Source organism: Juglans regia, chromosome 8 (assembly GCF_001411555.2).
Source record: "Juglans regia cultivar Chandler chromosome 8, Walnut 2.0, whole genome shotgun sequence".
Classification (NCBI taxonomy): domain Eukaryota; kingdom Viridiplantae; phylum Streptophyta; class Magnoliopsida; order Fagales; family Juglandaceae; genus Juglans; species Juglans regia.
The window spans coordinates 10933954-10955162 of NC_049908.1; the positions used below are offsets into that span (position 1 = coordinate 10933954).

General features: G+C 33.0%; 2 protein-coding genes across 2 annotated transcripts; both read left to right on the forward strand.

Moving 5' to 3' along the window:
* The first annotated feature begins 2398 nt into the window (after window positions 1-2398).
* Window positions 2399-4353, forward strand: LOC108998617 (epoxide hydrolase A-like). Its single transcript, XM_018975218.2, has 3 exons — window positions 2399-2940; window positions 3099-3337; window positions 3797-4353. The coding sequence occupies exons 1-3, from the start codon at window positions 2401-2403 to the stop codon at window positions 4041-4043; spliced, it is 1026 nt and encodes a 341-aa protein (XP_018830763.2). The 5' UTR covers window positions 2399-2400; the 3' UTR covers window positions 4044-4353.
* Window positions 4354-15623: 11270 nt separating this feature from the next.
* LOC108998618 (epoxide hydrolase A-like) lies at window positions 15624-19005 on the forward strand. Its single transcript, XM_035693545.1, has 3 exons — window positions 15624-16088; window positions 16339-16577; window positions 18759-19005. The coding sequence occupies exons 1-3, from the start codon at window positions 15624-15626 to the stop codon at window positions 19003-19005; spliced, it is 951 nt and encodes a 316-aa protein (XP_035549438.1).
* The last annotated feature ends 2204 nt before the right edge of the window (window positions 19006-21209 follow it).

Genomic DNA, 21209 nt, shown 5'->3' on the forward strand with positions numbered 1-21209 from the left:
CTCATTTTTTTTTTCTTCAGTTAGATTGCTTCGATTTATGTAGTGAAGTACTATCACTATCACAAAAATTCTCTATATCTCTTTTCACTTGTTAGGTGTAGAAATTGAGTTCATAAAAAATTCTCTATATATTACTTATTTTACTTATGATTACGTTTTTTTTTTAACCTAAAACATATTTATATTTAATAAAATAAGTTATTTTTTAACCGGATAAATGTGCCTCGCACATTGCCCATCCGCTAGTATAAAGATAACTGCTTCTGCCCTTCATACCAACCTTAATGTTAAGAAACAACCTTAATGTTCACGTGTTTGTGAATTATAGACATTGGACACAAACTATTACATGTAACATAATTAGCAGTGCTACTCTGCATCTCCCACTGTCTTATGTTTCAATAATTCCAAGCCACAAGTCGTAGAGCGTGATGCATATAAATTTGCATTCGGTTATGGAAACTAATTACCTTGAATGATAACTTTTCATGTGTACTCTCTCTCCCAATCCGAAATTCTAAAAGATCGAAACCTTAAATTAATTTAAAATCCTTTTCCCGTATGATGTCGGGCGGTGTACGGAAAAATTTTTAAATAGATAGTATGCCAAATCCTGCCACTTATCTCGTTATTAAAGAAAATGAGATGAGATGGTAATTTTATAAATAATAATAAAATAATTTATTAATAATAGATAAATAGTTTGAGTTAAATATTTTTAAATTTAAATAAAAGGTAAAAAAAAATTTGAATAAAAAATATTATAAAATTAAAATATTATTAAAATATAATTTTATAATATAATTTTTATTTAAATATTTGAAAAATATTGAATTATTTTTTATTTAAAAGTTTAAAAAAATTATAATGACTGGATTTCAAAAATTGTAATTATTAGTTTGAAAATTTTATATTTAAATTATTTTTAAAAAAAAGATAAAATGAGATTAGATAATATAATATAAAAATTTGAGAATGAAATCTAGTTTTAAAGAAGCTCTAAATCATTTTTGTTTTTTTTAAATTTTGTTATTGAGTGGAACTGTGGAAGATTAGAAGACGGTGAGCTGCCTCACGAGTCTCAAAGCCCATCTCTAGTCACGAAAGTGATCTCAGTCAACCGGAATACTTTATCCATGCCCCTGCAAATACAGATCCCCTGAAAGTTGAAACATATGGAGGTAGAGTCAGAGAAAGATACTTATTATTGGAAGCTAAAATCAAAGTTCAAAAGTTTTTAAACCAAAGTGGTTGGAAAAGTGTCAAACCTGATATTTGACAATTGACAGTCTGCCTGCGAACCATATAACCCTCAAATTCCTTTGTCAAATTCCTTGTTTGAATTTATAGAACATTTCAATTTATTTTAATTTATTTTATTTTTATTATTATAATTTTTTTTAATTTTTACATAAAATATAATAAATAATTTAATATTTTAAAATTTTAAAATAATTTTATTAAATTTTTACATAAAATATAATAAATAATTAAATTTTTTTAAATTTTAAAATAATAATAATATTAAAAAATATTATTTTAAAAATATTATATTTTACTATTTATAAACCATCTCAATTTATATTTAAATCTAAACGGGTTCAATTTTTTTACCCTTTGAAAGTCAAAACATCAACTCTCAATTAAAGAAAGAAACGTTATTGTTTGGAAAATATTAATATATTCTTAAATTTGCTCATTTTAATCGTTTATATATTTTATTTTATTTTTTTATATTTTTAGATTTAATAATTAAAAAAGTAATTTTTAATATATTGTATATATTTTTTTTAATTTTTAAAAATATTTAAATATGTTAAACAAATATGAAGAAAATAAAAAAAAAATTGATAAAATGGAAAAAGAAAAATATTACTATTACCGTTAGTTTCTACCGTTATGAATTTTTTCTTTATTTGTTATTATTTTTTTACTTAATAATTAAGTAAATATTTTTTAATAATATTATGATTTTTTTATTTTTTTAAATATATTTAAATGTGTTAAAAAATATATTTAAAAAATATATTTAAAAAAAATATAAAAAAAAAGTACATTTTAAAAACACTAATGAGAGCTCCAACAAGAACTTTCAATGGTGAGAATAGCTCCGCTCATAAAAAAAATAAAAAGGGAAGCCTAGCACGACTCTTTTTGATATAAGGAGGGAGATTCATCTTGATTCTTCAATGAGAAATTAAAATATTATTAATTGATTTAAAAATCTTGACAACACGATTTTTATTGTTTATTATTCCTCTCAATCTTTTTATTAAGTAAAAATTTAATAGAATTATAATAATAAAATATGATAAAACGAGATAAATTTATATCTCTTCAATCCAAACGCACCTTAATAAATTGGGAGGATTATCATGTAACCAGAGGCTTCTTTATTTAATGCAGAGCACAGCACAGACGTGTATAGTTTGCGTCTTGAACAAAGAAAGAGGTAAAGATCGTAAGAGTTCAGAAATGGAGAAAATAGAGCACACGATGGTCGCCACCAATGGCATAAACATCCACGTGGCGTCGATTGGGACAGGCCCAGTGGTGCTCTTCCTCCATGGCTTCCCTGAGCTCTGGTACTCTTGGCGACACCAGCTTCTCTACCTCTCCTCCCTCGGATACCGCTGCATCGCCCCCGACCTCCGCGGCTATGGCGACACCGACGCCCCGCCCTCCCCTGCCTCTTACACAGCTTTCCACATTGTCGGAGACCTCGTCGCTCTTCTTGACCAGCTTGGCATCGAGCAGGTCTTCTTAGTCGGGCATGACTGGGGAGCTATGATGGCCTGGTACTTCTGTTGGTTCAGGCCGGATCGAATCAAAGCTGTGATTAACCTGAGCGTGCCATTTTTACCCAGGAACCCGGCGTTAGATTTTGCTGATGGATTCGGGGCTTTGTTTGGTAATGATTATTACTTTTGCAGGTTTCAGGTAATTAATTATCATCTCAACTCCATTTTTTTGGGCGATTTTCGTCTCTTGGATTCAATTTGACAATCGGAAAATACAACAAATAGTACTTTAGATCGCCGTAATACAACAAGTTCCAAACTTGTTGCATGAGATTAACTAAATTGTGGTGCCTGCAGGAACCTGGAGAAGCTGAAGAAGATTTTGCTTGTGTCGATACCGCAATACTAATGAAGAAGTTCTTTTCAATATTTGGTCCAAATCCTCTGATGATACCTAAAGAAGTGGGAGTTAGAGGATTGGCAACACCAGATGCATTGCCTTCTTGGTTGTCAGAAGAAGATATTAATTATTATGCCACCAAATTTAAGCGGACAGGTTTCACCGGAGGATTGAACTATTATCGAGCTAGCCACCTGTAAGTTTCACCGGAGGATTGAACTATTATTCACAAATCTCAAGAAACAACTTTGTGTCTTTATAAATATATTCATATAGTACAAATATACATATAAATTATATATATATATATATATACACGAGTTTATATATAGGAGTCGAGTTTGTCTATGGTTTCGTTTGGTTACTAAACTTCTCTTAACTCATCATTACAACTTTTTTAAATTTCAACATAAAATATAATAAATAATTCAACTTTTTCAAATCTCAAAATAATAATAATATTAAAAAATAATATTTTAACAATATTTTATCATCTCAACTCAACTCAACTCAATTCACTTCAACATCCAAACACAACCTAAATTAGTTTGTATAATGGCTTCTAATTGCTAGGGCTGTAAAGTTTTACCAAGAATATAGCTCCATCCGAGAATATTCTACTTACTAGGGACCGTAAACTTGTCTCAAATGGCAGAAATTGGGAGCTCACAGCGCCATGGACTGGATTACAAATCAAAGTGCCAGCCAAGTTCATAGTGGGAGACCAGGATATCGTCTACAATATCCCAGGTATCAAAGAATATATAAGCGATGGCGGCTTCAAGAGAGACGTCCCATGCTTGCAAGACGTGGTTTTGATGGAAGGAGTATTTCATTTTATCAATCAAGAAAAGGCAGATGAGATTAGCGCACACATATATGAATTTATCAACAAGTTCTGAGCGTGCGAGAAAGTGTTTTCAGGTCGAGGCCTATGAGGGTCATGTTTTCTGTTTGGTTTCCATGGGTGAGTGTCCCATCTATGAAGCCAATTAAGGGATTAAATAAGCATGTAATGTTGATTATGTGTACTGAGCAAATCAAGAATGGTGTTATTTTATTATATTATTTATGCCTAACGAATTAAATAATATTGTAAAGTATCTGGTAGCTAGCTCGGCTCTGCTGGTGTTTCTCCAGAAAATGGCGAACTATTTCTGATAGCTGCTTGCAAGTATTTAATATATGATCAACATGATAGACTTTTTTAAACATTCAGCTCAACCTTCGATTTACGGAGAGATGTCAACATAATGGGCTGTTTCAGCTGTTTCCAAGGTGTTTAATAAAGTCCACATCTAATTCCAACATTGTAAACTAGTAAAACACTCTCAATGATGAATGAAATTTATTGGAAAGGACCAAAATACTTTTTAACAAAATGCAAAAGCATATATAATACAACTTCATTACAAATGGCCGGCGATCAGGGGGCCGGCGATCAGGGGTGTGAGCAAAATTCCGATGATTCCAACTCTTACTAGAGTCGGAAATTTTTGAGTTTGAAATCGGAATCGGGATTGAAAAAAATTTTAGGAATTAGAGTTAGGGCAGGTTTGGAATACAAGATAAAATAAAAAATTTTCATTTCATCTCATCATTACATATTTTTTAAATCTTCGTATAAAATATAATAAATAATTTAATTTTTTTAAATCTTCACAACCTTTTAATAATCTATACTTTATATTATTTTTATTTTTTATTTTTTTATCAAATATTTATTATATAAATAAAAAATAAAAAATTTTAAAAAAATTTTAAAAATTTTTAAAAAATATAAAATATAAAATAAAACTCCTTCCGGTAATAGTACATTTGAACCCTAGACGCATCGATGAAACTTTGTGGTCTGTTCATTTACTGGGGAAGAGCATCCCTCATCCAAGGTAAAGCGGAGTAATTTTTTTTGACATTGACAAGTCGGTAGAAAAGTCAACTCTGAGCAGTGTATCACAAATATTAATTAGTACTGTAGATTGATTTTACATTTTTACCGTTCACAGCTCAAACTTGATGTGGACACCGTACACAAGAATATTTTTAAAGAAAGGGTGCGACTATTATGCCGCCGCGTTGACCGCTGGCGTACTGCTCAATGTAAAATTTTTTTTAATATATTTAAGTATTTAAAAAAATATATATTAATATATTTAAAATTATTTTTTTAATTATTAAATAGAAAAAAAGTCAGCCATCCAATAGAGTGGATAAAATAGGGAGTTAAAATAGTGTTTTTCTTTAGGAAAAATACTAATTGTCCCGTTGGGCTTCTCCTGAAGCACTCGTTCGGCTCTAATATTTTTTTATGTGTTTTTTTAATTTTTTTATATAGATATTTATAATAATTTTAAATATTTTAAAAAAATAAAATAAAAATTATAATATTATTAAAAAATATTTTTTTAATCACGAAATAAAATAAAAAATTATTTTTTATTTTATTTCGTGATTAAAGAAATATTTTTTAATAGTTTTTTTTATTTTCTGATTAAAGAAGTATTTTTTAATGATATTTTAAATTTATTTTATTTTTTAAAAATATTTAAAAGTGTAAAAAAGTTTATATAAAAAATAAATTAAAAAAATACACATAAAAAAATATATACTAAGCCCAACGGGAAGCCCAACAGGACTGTAGCATGATCATTTTAAATATATTTTTAAAAAAAATCATAATATTATTAAAAAAATATTTTTTTAATTATGAAATAAAATAAAAAATTATAAAAAGTATTTTTTAATAATTTTTTATAATTTTTTATTTTACTTCGTGATTAAAAAAGTATTTGTTAATATATATTTTTTTTACTTTTTATTTAAGAAAATATTTTCTTAACCATGTTTTAAATTTATTTTATTTTTTTAAAATATTTTAAAATATTTAAAGATTACTTAATAAAATATATATAAACTAATATTACACCCTTAGTGAGAGCTCTCAGCAGTCAGCAGGAACCCAGCGGGGCTGTAGTATCACCCTATTTTTAAATATAGAAAACTTCCTACTCTATGAAATGGATAGAGATGCAGAGAATTGGCGTGGCTTCTACTATCCTTTCATTGGTTTTTATGAACAAATAAATAAATACATTTTTTTCTGTCCAAAGTGTTTCTACTCTCACTCCCTCTCTCTCTTTAATAATCCTACCATACTGTGGGGATCTCCTAATATCTAAAATAATAAATAGTTTGCAAACTTATCTTGGTAACATGATATTGGATCTTCCGAAACTTTCAATTAGGTTGAATGAATCAAATGACGTTAGCTCTATTTAATATTATGAAAAATACTGGAGGTAATTGCGGGAAGAAATCGAGCGTAACAGCATCTCACGTGGCATTAAATAGAAATGACAGTTCCATTTCTTCTATCTCAACACCATTCATTAATCTTATTTCCACATTTCGTCTCAACGTCTTCATCTTTCCCAACCATTCATTCATCACAAAATCGAACAAGCACATTTGTTCCTGCATCTTCCAGCTCATCTTCCAGCATAGAGGTTCATTCGTCTTCTACATCAGAGGTGTTTACTTCAACGGGTTTATTCTCCTCTTTCTGAGATGGTGAGGAGTTAGGTTTTGGATTTTGCGTCAATTTTCCCGACTCAAGCTCCATTATCTCAGGTTGGATTATTCTTTCATGTTCCTAAAGCTCTTAGATATATTCAATGGCATCTTTGATTATCGAAGTCTTATCCATCTGAATGTCAACCAAATGATATTTGTACTAATTAACATACCAAAAAGGAAAATTTTTCATTTTAAAAAAAGAAACGAAGCCTGTAATTCAATAAGTGAAGTGACGAACAGTAACAAAGCCCCCTTCGTCTTCCCCACGAGCCCAAACTAAATAAAAAAAATTCAATCTTGTTAGTGCTTAGCAACTCGGTATTCCATTTGTGGTTAACTAATTGTGAAAGAAGAGAAATCTTATGCAACAGATCGATATAAAGCAAGAAAATGGACTAACCTCAACAAAGACTGTTTTCACATGCCTCCAAGAAAAAGCGGTGATGTTTGTTGTAATGATTTTGAGCTTCAAACATTCGAAGACCTCACAAAGTTTCAGCATTGTATATGTTCTTTTACTCTGCATGTTAGACTCACCACCACAATTTTCTCTCCCAAGTAACTCGTTCTGAGTTGCACACCCACCAAATATTTGACCAAAATATCCATCTCCAAAAACGTATCAACTCGCCCTGGCAAGTCGATAAATCTTCTTCGGGTTTGTTGTGAGGATCATGGCTGGGCTGATGATGCAACAGAAGCTGCTACAGCAACTGGGATGACAACAAGAAGAGGGGGCCTAGGGTACAGTGAAACTGATAGAGAAATAAATGGGGGTATAGAGAACAACTTCTGAGTTTCCATTAACAGACAGAAAAATGAAAGAGAGAGAAAGAGGGAGGAAGAAAGATGGAAAAAAAAATTGGACCCAGCTGTGTCAGTCGGTTGCACGACAATTGCACACACCGGTTGTACGTAGCAAAGTTGTAATATTATATATTCAAAATATTTCTTTATCTTTAAATTGTGTATGATGTACAATTATCTGCCAGATATAGATCTTCACCAATCATATTAGAATTGCACAACGCATCAAAAGAAACCATATCTCTTTATAAACCAGAATATGTATAAAATTTTATTAATGTAAAAGAAAGTTTAACAAGATATATTGAAAGATAAAAAACTCAACATAATGTGATTATATAATAATGAAATAAAACTAATTGTTATGGTCATATGCATCATTGATCAAAAGATCATTGTCTTTGTTTGGATCTACAATGAAATCAGAAATACCAAGATAAGTTAGATCCATCTTAGTAGGATGAGCAAAATAAATTAGATGATCTTCTAGATCCTTTTGGTCGGCAAAATTCATTTCGACTATTTTTTCCTTGACCTTCATAAATGCTTAATATAGGTTCACCAAATGTTTAGATGAACGATATATACATGACCAAATGTCCTTTTCATACCATACCAGTGACATTTAGCTTCATATTTCTTTATGAGTTTATTCTGCAATCCTTTATTTTTATCTTTGTTTATTATAATATGGTTCCACTTCTGGTGGAATGGAGCGTTTCTCTTTTGAAAGTCTTTGACTACACTCCCCTTGATATCAATAGTTTTTTCTACCATGCCCACACCCACAACCAAAATTTCCTTTATTGTAACGAAATGAGAAATGAGATTTTGATAAGTGTTATTTTTATGTGATTTTTATCACTATTTTATTTATTAAAAGTGTCATTTTCTCTTCAATACTATTAATTTTATTTTTTTTTCTACATATTTTTATTTCTTGGATTTGAATGAATGAAAAGATTTAGTGCAAAATGAGAGTATTTTGGTATAAAAGAAGAGACTACGGATCCAAACTGATGAGAGGTAGTGAGATTTGAAGAGAGCCAATGAGATTTGGGCGAGGAGCCTTGTCCCGTGGGCAGGAGGAAGATTTCTCTTGCCAAAGGTGAGAAGACTTACCTTTCGGTAGGCGAGGAAACTCACAACCAGAAGGTTCGAAGATTTGGCAACAAGGCTCTAGGCGGTTAGATTGGGCGACTAGTCTAAACAACCAACTTGAACGACATCGTGGACAACAACTAGAAAAGGCGAGAACAATCTTTCATCTTGGTCTGGAGTCTTTCCACTTGGTAGGCGAGGAGAGGGTTGTGTGATCTTTGTGACCTCTACGCCCGTTCATTTGTGACCTGCACGCCAGTTATATTTAACGCACACAGCATCTACTCAATGGGATAATTCATCCCGACTGAGATCAATCTACAGTTGACCACTAAATCCGAGTTCCGCAATCAATCTATTGGCGACCAAATCCTTCCAAGCTCCAATATTCAAGCCACATATCACTGAATCTTCCATTTTAGATAATCTCGTTATTCTTGAGATAATTCTTTTTTTGTTAACATTTATCTTTAGAAACTAATTTCTAAATCTTTAGGTTAGATAATAGCCGCAGTTATCTTGTTTTCAGATTTGAATTTCAACATCTATTTAATCTCGACTTGTGGGATGAATAGAGTTCTGAATCGGATTCGAAAGTTTTTATCTTTTAGAGTATAAATCTGAATTTAGAGTTCTAGAATTTATTCTCTAAGTATTCTTTCGAGAAGGCGAAACTGGAGGGCAGAGGCAAGAGCCGCATGCTTCATCAACTGACTTCAACGAAGAACTCTAGTTTTATTCTTTTTCTTTTTAATTCCATTATGAATTTTCTAGAGCTTCGATATAGTCTAGCATTGAACACACAATTTATATTCCAAGTTATTTTATTTTTAATATTTTCATGATTGAGTGTTTATTCCTTGTTCTTAATGCTTATAATTTTCTAGCTAACTATTGTTTGATCTTTTGGATTGCACTGAAACCGAAATGTGATTTGTGATTAAAGCTCTAGGATTAAACACCATTAGTTGAGCGAAAGCAGAATTGCTTTACCGCGACTAGTCATAGAGATATGGAGTTATTAGTTTAAGATATTTTTGGTATTGTTCGAGAGAAAATATTGAATAGTTAAGAGATTTTTATCATCAACTTAGGATAATTATGATTCTATAAAAAGGAAGAATAAATTGTGTGGGATTTGCTAGGTAAAGTCAAATGCTCTAGATCTATTCTTATTAATTTTTAAAATCTTAATTTCAATGTTCTTTTCTTCAGTTTAATTTAGAAAAATTATTCTTCAAATTTCGGTTTTCCAAATAATAATTAATTTAGTCAATTTCAATATTCAATAGCATAATTATTTCATGTGAGTTCAATAACTGTTTTCTTTAAAACACTTTACTACTTGTTAAAATTTGTGCACTTGCAGATATATTTTTATGCGAACAAATTCCATTTAGTTTAGGGAATTGAGTAGAACCAGTTAGACGACACTAGTGAGGTTTCATTAATAACTCATTGTTTAGTCCAGTCACTAGTAAACAATATATTAGTTCAAAATACTTAGTGAACTTTCGCACTCGATATTGTTGTTGCAATATCACATTTGAGGCATTAATTTGTTATATGTTTCATTTCAAACGTATTCTCATTAGTAGCATTTTCTTTACACAATTTTAATAGTGAACTTATTCTTTTAAAAACAAAAAAAAGTGCAAAGCTGTATTCACTAATAATCTTATAACTTCGTGTGCATCCAATCATAATGAGCTTTAAGGTACTTATATTTTCACAGAGATGGTGGCAAAAACAGTCGTTGCTTTAGCTAGATCCTAGAGGGATGCTTCATTTCCTTCCTTAATAGTATTTCCAAGATTTATTCCTCAAGATGAATCTCAACAACAAGGGTCCATGATAATAATTGTTGAAGAAACATCGAGGGGAACAAATTTTGGGTTTTATAAGATTTGACATAATCTATATAACAAACATATTAAGTATTGAATAAGAAAGAAATATATTTAAAATCGAACTAACTTATAAAATACAAGAATATTCATCCTATTGATATGATAACATTATACACTATACATAAATCATATCAAGATTTTATAAAATTATTTATATTCCAATAAACGGATATCAATATTTATATAAGAGAAACTTACAATGGCCAAGAGATGTTTTCGAAAGTATCTTACCAAAGATCAAAAGCACATAACGGTTAGCTAAAGTCTGGTGCTGATAACATGTTGTGAAATTAAAGAGAAGTGGCAAGAGAATAGAATGATTGCAATATAACCTTAGCTATTCAGGCTCTCAGTATCATTCACTTCTAGCTTAATTCTTGTGTTATACAAATAATCCTCAAGGCATCCATCTTTTATAGGCATAGGAGGATACAAAATATGAAAGAGTTATATATGAATTAATGAGATACATTGATGAATTTAGAAATTCCAAAGGTTTATACATAAATGGGCTAGGATTCTAAGATATGGAATCTAAATGATCATCAACCAAGTTTATATATACATTTATAACAATTCTCAGTTTTTGGTCTACAGTCTAATTTGATTATACCTAAAGATCATGTAGGATTTAGTGGATTGCCAACTCCAAGTACCTTGCCCTTAGGGGGTTCTGAAGAAAGTATTCAGTATTATGCCATAGAATTTAAGTACATAGGTTTTACCGGGCGAGTACTGAATCGAACTATGATCGAGCTAGCGACTTGTAAGTTGCAACCATATTTTTGTTGCTTCTTTTATAAGTACTATTGCGCAAGAATTGCTAAATTTGTTGATATTACAAATGAACTTATAAATTAACGTAGTTTGATGCAAAATAATAAATATATTTACAATAAAAAAAGGATTTTATAATTTGACGTCTTACATAAAGTCATGCATGTCAGTTTGTAAGTTCGGTACTTTTATAAGATTTTTGGATAGACCAAATATTTCTCTTATCTGATGCATATATAGCTATTGGAATTGGAAGTGGAGCGGCACTCCAGTCAAGTATTGAATTTTTAGATATATTCATTAAGTTTATTTTAACACATGCAATTAAACTTGAACTTATTATTAAGTTACATTTTATGTTCATGACTGATTAATTTGCTTATTTGATTTTGTTAATGAGTTTAAACTTGATCACTCTGAAATCATATAAGCAATCACTATTTACTAAGTAATTTATTATTATTATTATTATTATTAATTAAACTTTATAAATGAAGTTATAAACATTAAATCCAAAAATATTGTATATTTTATTCATGTATACGAGTTTTTTTCATAAAAACATTATTAATACTACCATTCTTGTGATTACTTTATCTATAAATTAATTTTGAGAAATCATTTTTGAGCAGTAGAAAAATATATTTATATAGTACTACATCACTCACACACACATATATATTGTTCATATGTATCCAAATAAAGACTTGGCTACGTTTGGATAGTGAAGTGATCTCAAATAATCTGTAAATAGTAGTAAAAATATATCTGCCATGTATGTCTCAACATGAACTGCACAGACACAAAACATCTCTGCCATGTATGTCTCAGACATGAACTACACGGACGCAAAACATGTCCACCATATATGTCTCAGACATGAACTGCACAGACACAAAACATCTCAGCATGCATATCTCAGACATGAACTGAACGAACAGAAAATATTTTAGCCATGTATACCTCGGACTTACAACTGCACAGACAGAAATCGCTCAGAGAACAACTGCTCGGCCATTGCGGCCTCACCTCTCTCGATCACCTGCTCCACGCTTGCAACCTGCACCGTGCACGGTACATGCATGGGGCACACAAAGACACGCCTGGGACACACATGGTGGGCCTAGGGGCCCGCCACCTCTTCAGCCACAATGCTCCACAAGAAAAACAGAGAGAGAGAGAGAAGAAATAGCAACAAGCAGTGAGCTATTTCAATAAAACAAAATTGGCTACAGAAGCTAAAACACACTGGTTTGTCTCTTTTAAAACTTATGTATATTTCATTTGACTAACATAATTGATTCCTGTAACGCGAAACACCAGCTACACAACCCCAATCGGGCAACACTCGTGAGTCTCAATGTGTCTCCATCGGAGTCAATTTCTTCGTATTAACATACACGCAGGCACCCCAGACCTTCGTCATTGCCGAAACCTAATTGACCACAGGCCTCGCTGGCGCGTCTCTGACCTTTGCCAAACTCCAGTAAAGCGATCTAGGTTTGCAAATTTCACACTTATGATTGGGGTATGTTTATGCTGACCGGTTTGGCTTCTGTAGCCTGGTTAAGTGCCCCAACTACTTACCTCCCTTATACCTACGATGGCCAACGAGGCGAGTCTAGTCTTACGAACTACTCGACATTCGACCGAGTTGCCTCACATTTACGAGAGCTAACGAGGCGAGTCCACTCTTATGAACTACTCGACTTCCGCCCGAGTTCCCTCACATTTATGAGGATCAATGAGGTGAATCAAGTCTTATGAATTGTTTGACCTCTCCTGAGTTCCCTCACATATACGAGGGTCAACGAGGCGAGTTCAGTCTTACGAACTGCTCGACCTCCTCCAGAATTCCCTCACTTCTACGAGGGTCACCGAGGCAAGTCCAGTCTTACGAAATGCTCGACTTCCTCAACTTTCCCCCACTTCTACGAGGGTCAACAATGTGATTTCAGTCTTACGAAGTGCTCAACCTCCGCCATGTCAACAAGGCTGGTTCAACCTTATGCACTGCCAATGTTACTCCTGGGACGACGTCTCCACCTATAAACGATGGGTGTCCGCACTCGTGCCATAACCGCTGCTAGCAAGTTACACTCAAGAATAAGTCAACGGGCTCTAAAACTATCTAAGGTGGACCCAGAGGGTCAATGGGCTCCTTAACCACGTTGCGTGGGATACTAAAATCAAATTCTAACTTTGAAGGCAAAATGGAAACGTTAACAGCAATTCACAACGAAAATGGAAAAGTCACCAACACCTTCAAAAACTAAAACGTCAGATGAATATACGCTTTTCGACAATAACAGATGTTCATACAGAAGATCTACTCGACTTCCCTCACCTCTACAAGGGTCAATGAGGCAAGTCCAATCTTAGAAACTCCTCAACCTCCCTCAAGGCAATAAGTTGAGTCTAGTCTTACGAACTGTTTGACCTCCCTCAAGTCTACGACAGCTAACAAGGTGAGTCCAGTCTTTCGGCTACCTAGCATATAACCACTTTCATAACGAGTCAATAAGTGGGAAATGTTAGGGACCGTCCGGCCTCCTAGGCACCCGAATAGGCGGGCAAGTCACTTGACTGCCCAACCAACCTCGCGCGCATAAAAGCCGAGCTTCGCGATAGCACCTTATGAGACTATGTACATCTCTCGCCAAAGCCGAGCTCTATGCTCGCACCTTACGCGGTCGAACCTATCTCCCGCCTAGTCTTGTGCTTGAAAATCTTTATCACTTAAAGCAAGCGAAACAAAAAACTAGGGACCCACTCCCAAAATTTATTTTTTTACAGATTTCTACGGACTAGCTCTATCGCATATTTTATCTTGAAGATTCTCATGTCCTTCTTTCAGAGCAAATTGGCCATAACAGTAGCAGGCAACTGGATGAGATAAAATATCTCAACCCATGATGGGTCTCCAAGCTGAACCCAAGGTGGGGGGACTCACCAGGAGAGAAGAAAGAGAGAATGAATAAGGGAACAAAAGGTTGAGGGAAGAAAATGTGTCAGGAGGGAAAAGATGAGATGTGAAATAAATGAGAGGGGATGTGACATAAAGAAGACAAGGGGCATAGGATAAAGGAAAGAGACCAAACCACTTCAAATGGGACTTGGGAGAGCTTTTTCGAGAGGACATTTTGGGTGAGACTACGGCTTCAGCTTCTCCAACGACAACATCTCCCTCAGAAAATAGATCTCTGATCTCTATTGTACAGTGAGGATGAGAGACTGTAAAACAAGCATATTCTAGTAGATTTCTCCTTCCTAAACGCCCCATGGACGTAGACCTTAACTACGTAAATCTGAGTATATCTCTCTCTTTGACTTTTCTTGCTTTTATTTTTTGTTCACTGTTATGGATGTACGCATGAACACCTTACAGCAGCATCGAACCACTGCCGGGGGCTCCAAACCACACCAATCGAGGCCCGAGTTGCTATAGCAGGTCGAGAATAACTCTGTCTCCCATTCTGGCTTGTTGTGCTATTTTTAGGCAGTAACAAGACTACTCATTTTATCAGTTTTATTTTGAAATACAAAATTTAAATTTTAAATTTCATAATTTTCATTATATCAATAACTAACATGCAGATAAATTTTTCTTAAATGAAATCACTAGATAGAAGCAATAATTGTAAGATGTGAGGTCCCGGCCGGCCAACTCTTTGTAGTAGTGGAATGTTTCATAAGTCTTGGAACTTTGCTTATGAGGTCCATGGAGCTAGCCGCCATTGATGGCCAAATAGAACTCGCAATTGAAAAGTCTCATGTTCGGTAAAATTTGAAATATTAACAACAGTTTTATAATTTGATATATTTGTAAATATATTTTTATTTCATAAGTCATTAAGCTAGATTTAGCAAAACTTTATAATCCTAATTGATATATTATAAAATAAAAATTTGAAAAAGTTGATAATATTTAGCGAAACAACAGTTTTATATATAATTTGATATATATATATATATATATATATCACAATTAGGTCTATTTTAAATAAAAATATATTTACAAAAATGATGTACCATAATAAACTACCTCCATTTATAAAGTTCTATATTATCAAATATCTTCGTCAATTATACAATTTCTTTTTCAAAAGCCATCAGCAGCCGCGGTTCAAACAGCATCGATCTGGAACCTTCATAGACCGTATAGACATGAATACGACAATTTCTGTTTTTTATTTTTATTTTTAATTTTGTTTTTAAGTGGGAGATAAGAAGCGCAAAGCAAAGCCCAGACGTGTAATTTGTAGGATGGATTTGGATATTGAAGTGAGTTGAGTTGAGTTGAGTTCAGAAATGGAGAAAATAGAGCACACGACAGTCACCACCAATGGCATAAACATGCACGTGGCATCGATAGGGACATGCCCGGTGGTGCTCTTCCTCCATGGCTTCCCTGAGCTCTGGTACTCGTGGCGACACCAGCTTCTCTACCTCTCCTCCCTCGGCTACCGCTGCATTGCCTCCGACCTTCGCGGCTATGGCGACACCGACGCCCCACTCTCTCCTGCCTCTTACACAGCTTTCCACATCGTCGGAGACCTCATCGCCCTTCTTGACAAGCTTGGCATCGAGCAGGTCTTCTTGGTCGGCCATGACTGGGGAGCTATGATTGCCTGGTACTTCTGTTGGTTCAGGCCGGATAGAATCAAAGTTGTGATCAACCTGAGCGTGCCATTTTTTCCCAGGAACCCGACGTTAGATTTAGCGGAAGGCTTCAGGGCTTCGTTCGGTGATGATTATTACTTTTTGAGGTTTCAGGTAAATTATCATCTCAACTCAATTTTTGGGCGATTTTCATCTCTTTGATTCACTTTGACTATCGAAAACTTCTACAAATAGTTTAAATCGCCGTTATACAACAAATTCGAAACAGCTCAGATTAATTAAAGAGTAATTCTATATAAATCGTAAAGTATATAAACGTCATTTTTTTAAAGTGATTATACAATAATTACATGATTTACGATTACAAATATTCTATCTTAATCAAATTTTGTGGTGCCTGCAGGAACCTGGAGAAGCTGAAGAAGATTTTGCTTGTGTCGATACCGCAATACTAATGAAGAAATTCTTTTCTATTTTTGGTCCAAATCCTCCGATGATACCTAAAGAAGTGGGAGTTAGAGGATTGCCAACACCAGATGCATTGCCTTCTTGGTTGTCAGAAGAAGATATTAATTATTATGCCACCAAATTTAAGCAGACAGGTTTCACCGGAGGATTGAACTATTACCGAGTTAGCCACCTGTAAGTTTCAAGCATCTTTAATTTGTGTCGATCGATTCCTTTATGAGTATTATCTAATGCATATCTACGGAAAGTTTATTCAAATATATTAATCATTATTGTTTATTCAAACTTATTCGTGTGTTTTTTTGTTCAAAACAAGTTCAAGTTTATTTATGTGTTGTGCTCGTCTTCTCCCGAGCTCCCGTCCATGGGGAGTTGCCATGAGCCCCCCTATGTCTCCTCTGGCAGTGCTGCTTGGACCTTCGCTTCTGTCGGTCCTGAGGTCGTCCCGGACCACCAGGGCAGGCACGGGAAGGACGGAGAAAGAGAGAGAAAGGGGGGAGGGGAGAGGCACGAGAGATGATGAGAAAGAAGAAAGCAAAAACTTCTCAATGAAACAATTAGAAAGAAGACAAAAGCGGCCGCGGGGGTGGGGGGTGGGGGACAGACGTGGCACCATGTGTAACGCTCTAATGGAAGACCCAAACCACATGACCTATACTCCAAAAGGACTAGTCAATGATATAATTAAAGCCTCATTAGAACCTTATAAAGAGCAAGAACTTCTCATTCTCAAGCAATGTGGGATCTCATACACTACCTACTATTATCCTTGTCATATGGGGTATCACAATCTACTCCCTTAAATTCTCGATGTCCTCATTGGGCTTGTTCATTCTAGGTAGTACGACTCAAGTCTAATATTTCTAGTTGGGATAGACTTTGATACCATTTGTAACGTTCCAATGGAAGGCCCAAACCACATGGCCTATACTCTAAAAGGATTAGTCAATGATACAATTGGAGTCCAATTGGAACTTTATAAAGCGCAAGAACTAATTCTCTTTCCCAAGTAATATGGAATCTCATATACCACCTATCATTATCCTTATCATATGGATTATCCGTATCACACCACATCAGTGTGTGGAATCATTTTGTGTCTATAGTGTTTTCCACATAAGATTTATGATTATCCCATTGCTTTTTGTCTACTAACAGGAGGAATAGGTTTTTCACTCTATATGAGCTGCATTTTTGTCTTCCCCGAGGAGAAATAGGTTTTTCACTCTGTATGAGTTGCATATGAATTATGGCTCCCCCACGGCTTCTTAGGGCGACGGGAAGGCCTTATACTCAGTAGTTCTAGAAATGTGAGACTAGCTCAACCGCTTATGCGTATCTTGGGATACCCACTCACTAAACTTCACTCCAAAAGGCTAGCTACCGTATATTACTGCATTTATGGAAGTAATGAAATTAAGAAATTATTGTCTTTATAATGAACAGGACCGGCCCAATGCAGGCAAGTTAGGAAATTGCCCAAGGCCCCTTACTATTCAATGCTTGCTCATCTTAAGAAAAATATGAGAATTATTACAGACACAAAGATATTACATAAAAAAAAATTCACAAACTGATGTGGTTTCACGTGATGCGTTAGATCTCTTTACATTAAAGTAACCTTACAATCTAATGTACTATATCAATCCACATCAGTTTGTGAATTTATTTTTGTATAATCGTTTTGTGGTTAAAATATTTCTCTTTAGAAAATAATATTTGAAGGCCCCAAGAAAGAAATTCTCTAAAAGAATTAGAAAGACTGTTAAAAAATAAAAAGTTCTAAGAAAACTATTTCTGATTAATAATTATAAATAACTATATATTAACCTTGTTAATTTATATAAAAGAAGAATTTATTAACGTAATTAAGTAAAAAACTAAATGAGGAAAAACCGAAGCAATTACTATAGTGTAATTATTTAGCAAAAAATATAAATTAGTATTTGTATTAACATATAGTTTATTACATTATTGTATCGGAATTAAAAAGGTCTTCTAAAATTTTCACCTTAGTCCTCAATTTAAGTTGGGCTACCTAATAACGAAGCATATATATATGAGTGATCTTTATCACATAGAAATAATTTCTATCCAAAAATTTCAAGATACCAATTTTGGGTCTATATAAAATTATAAATATATTATATAGTACACATATACATTATTGATATATAAAGTTAACTATGAGCTGTTTATACAAGTCGAGATTGTCTACATTTTTTAAACTTAGTTTGTATATGAATAATACTACATTCAGTCGTGGAGTATAAATGACAGAAACTAGGACTACAAAATACAACTCCATCAGAGAATGTATTTACTTGGGACCGTAAACTTTGTATCAAATGGCAGAAACTGGGAGCTCACAGCACCATGGACGGGACTACAAATCAAAGTGCCAGCCAAGTTCATAGTGGGAGACCAAGATATCGTCTACAACATCCCAGGTGTCAAGGAATATATAAGCGGCGGCGGTTTCAAGAGAGATGTGCCATGTTTGGAAGACGTAGTTGTGATGGAAGGAGTATCTCATTTCATCAATCAAGAAAAGGCAGATGAGGTTAGCGCACACATATATGAATTTATGAACAAGTTCTGATGAGTCATGTGCGAGAAATTAAAGCGTTTTCGAGTCGAGGGCTGTAGGGTCATGTTTAGTTTCCTTGGGTGAGTACTCTCCCATGATCTATGAAGCCAACCAATTAAATAAGCATGCATGTAATGCTGATTATGTGTAATGAACATGAACGCCAACGCCAACTCTTGATCTACGTGCAAGTAAAATCATGCCATTTTAATTTCTCCATGCAGTCGACTTACAAATATTCATTTCATAGGTCATTCCTCCTCGTCCAATTTTGAGCATCTGATAGCTGTTTCTCATATTATAGTCATTTTGTCTCAAAATATATTTTGGGATGAAAAAAATTCGAACGGTTTCATTATTAAGGACAAAATATTTCATCTCTAACTATACTGTTCGAATGGTATACATCTTCCGTCGTTTTTTTGGCACGAAATATGAAATTTGTCCCTAAATCTTACTTTTTGGGATGATTTTCATTTCGGTCTAAAACAAAATCGTCTCAAAAGATCTTTTTTATTATGGTGAAGACACATTTACCCAGTTGGAAGAAAAACAATTCTACTAAAATATATATATAAATCCTCCGTAGAGCAGATATATAATATTACAAAACAAATTAAAAAATATAATTATCACATCTAATATATATGGAAGACCGATGTATCTATTCTACAGTAAATATAGCGTAATGATATATATATATATGTGTGTGTGTGTGTGTGTGTGACAGGAATTTTGATTTTATTGGGTTACGGCCTGCTAGTATATAATGAACAAGAAAGTTCGAAAGGTATGCAAAACCGATCAATAAATTATTGGTTAATGTACATAAACATAAAACTAAATACCAGCAAACATTTATATGAATACATGGATGGATAACTGAATATAGATTGTACTCGTAAGTATAGTAAACTTAGGGAATTCATATTATATTATAATTCTTCCTGGCAACAGCATATACCAGGCAAATGATTTTTTAAGTTAATAAAATGTTCTTTTTGCAGTTTGAGAGAAACACATATTTGGAGCTCGTGTTGTTGTTTCAATGACGAGATGGACGGACAGGACGTTGAATCTCTTATACCGTTGTTGCTGGAATTCAACTAGTTCTGCACCAAGGTGCATGATCCAATTCTTTTTCTGAAGCCTGCACCACAATGGTTTGCATATACAGTAATTAATGTTCCTACATGAAATAAATCTAGAATCTTAGGATGGTCATTGTCCTTGTTTCGTGGGCTATGAGAAATAGTGTGATGAGAAGGTATAAAGTTAAACAATCAAAGCAAGTATTAAACGTTACTAAATTTAAAAAAAAAAATGTCGTAATACTCTATGTAATTAAATGCATATCATGAAATTTAATTTAATAAAATATTCAGATATATGCTAATATTAGTAACTACTATTATCATATAATTATTTAAATAGTAATATCATATATATATTTAGTCTTTCAATTATAATTATTAAGAAATATATTTTTATCTAAATCTATAAAATAACAGTAGAAACATTTGGTTCATAAAATAGACTTAATAATACTTAATATTAAAATCATTGTAGTTGATTAATACTTGGCATTCGGCAATATAAGTTGAATAATGCTACTATGATTCCTTATTTTGACCGCTCATGCATTTAAATTTTTTTTAAATATTTTTTTTTAATGGTTAAGGAAGTGATTAATAATGTATTAGTATTTTTTTAATTTTTAAACATGTTTAAAAAATGTTTGAGGAGGCATAGTAGTACCACTTATATAAGTTATGAAAAAAATCTATTCATTATTTATTTTCTCATCATCCTCTCATCATCTTATGATGTGATATTATATGATAGATTTATAAGTAAAATATAATAAATAATCTCTAATCATCTAATGCTACATTATACCCTTAATTATTTTCTGTAAAAATAAGGTGTATGGGCTAATATACTTATTCAAGTAAGATTTGCCCCCTAACTTAAAATTCGAACCCAGCCCAATTAGGGAAAATCAGTCCAGCTTACAACCAAAGCCCACAAGAAAGTCAGCCCACCTAAATATTAAAACAGTTTCTAAACACAATAAAACCAAAAAAAAATCTTTACAACCTCCTAACACTCCACATTTTATATTATTTTTAATTTTTATTATTTTTCTTTTATTAAATATTTATTATATGAATAATTAATAGAAAATTTCAAATAATTTAAAAAAATAAACTCCA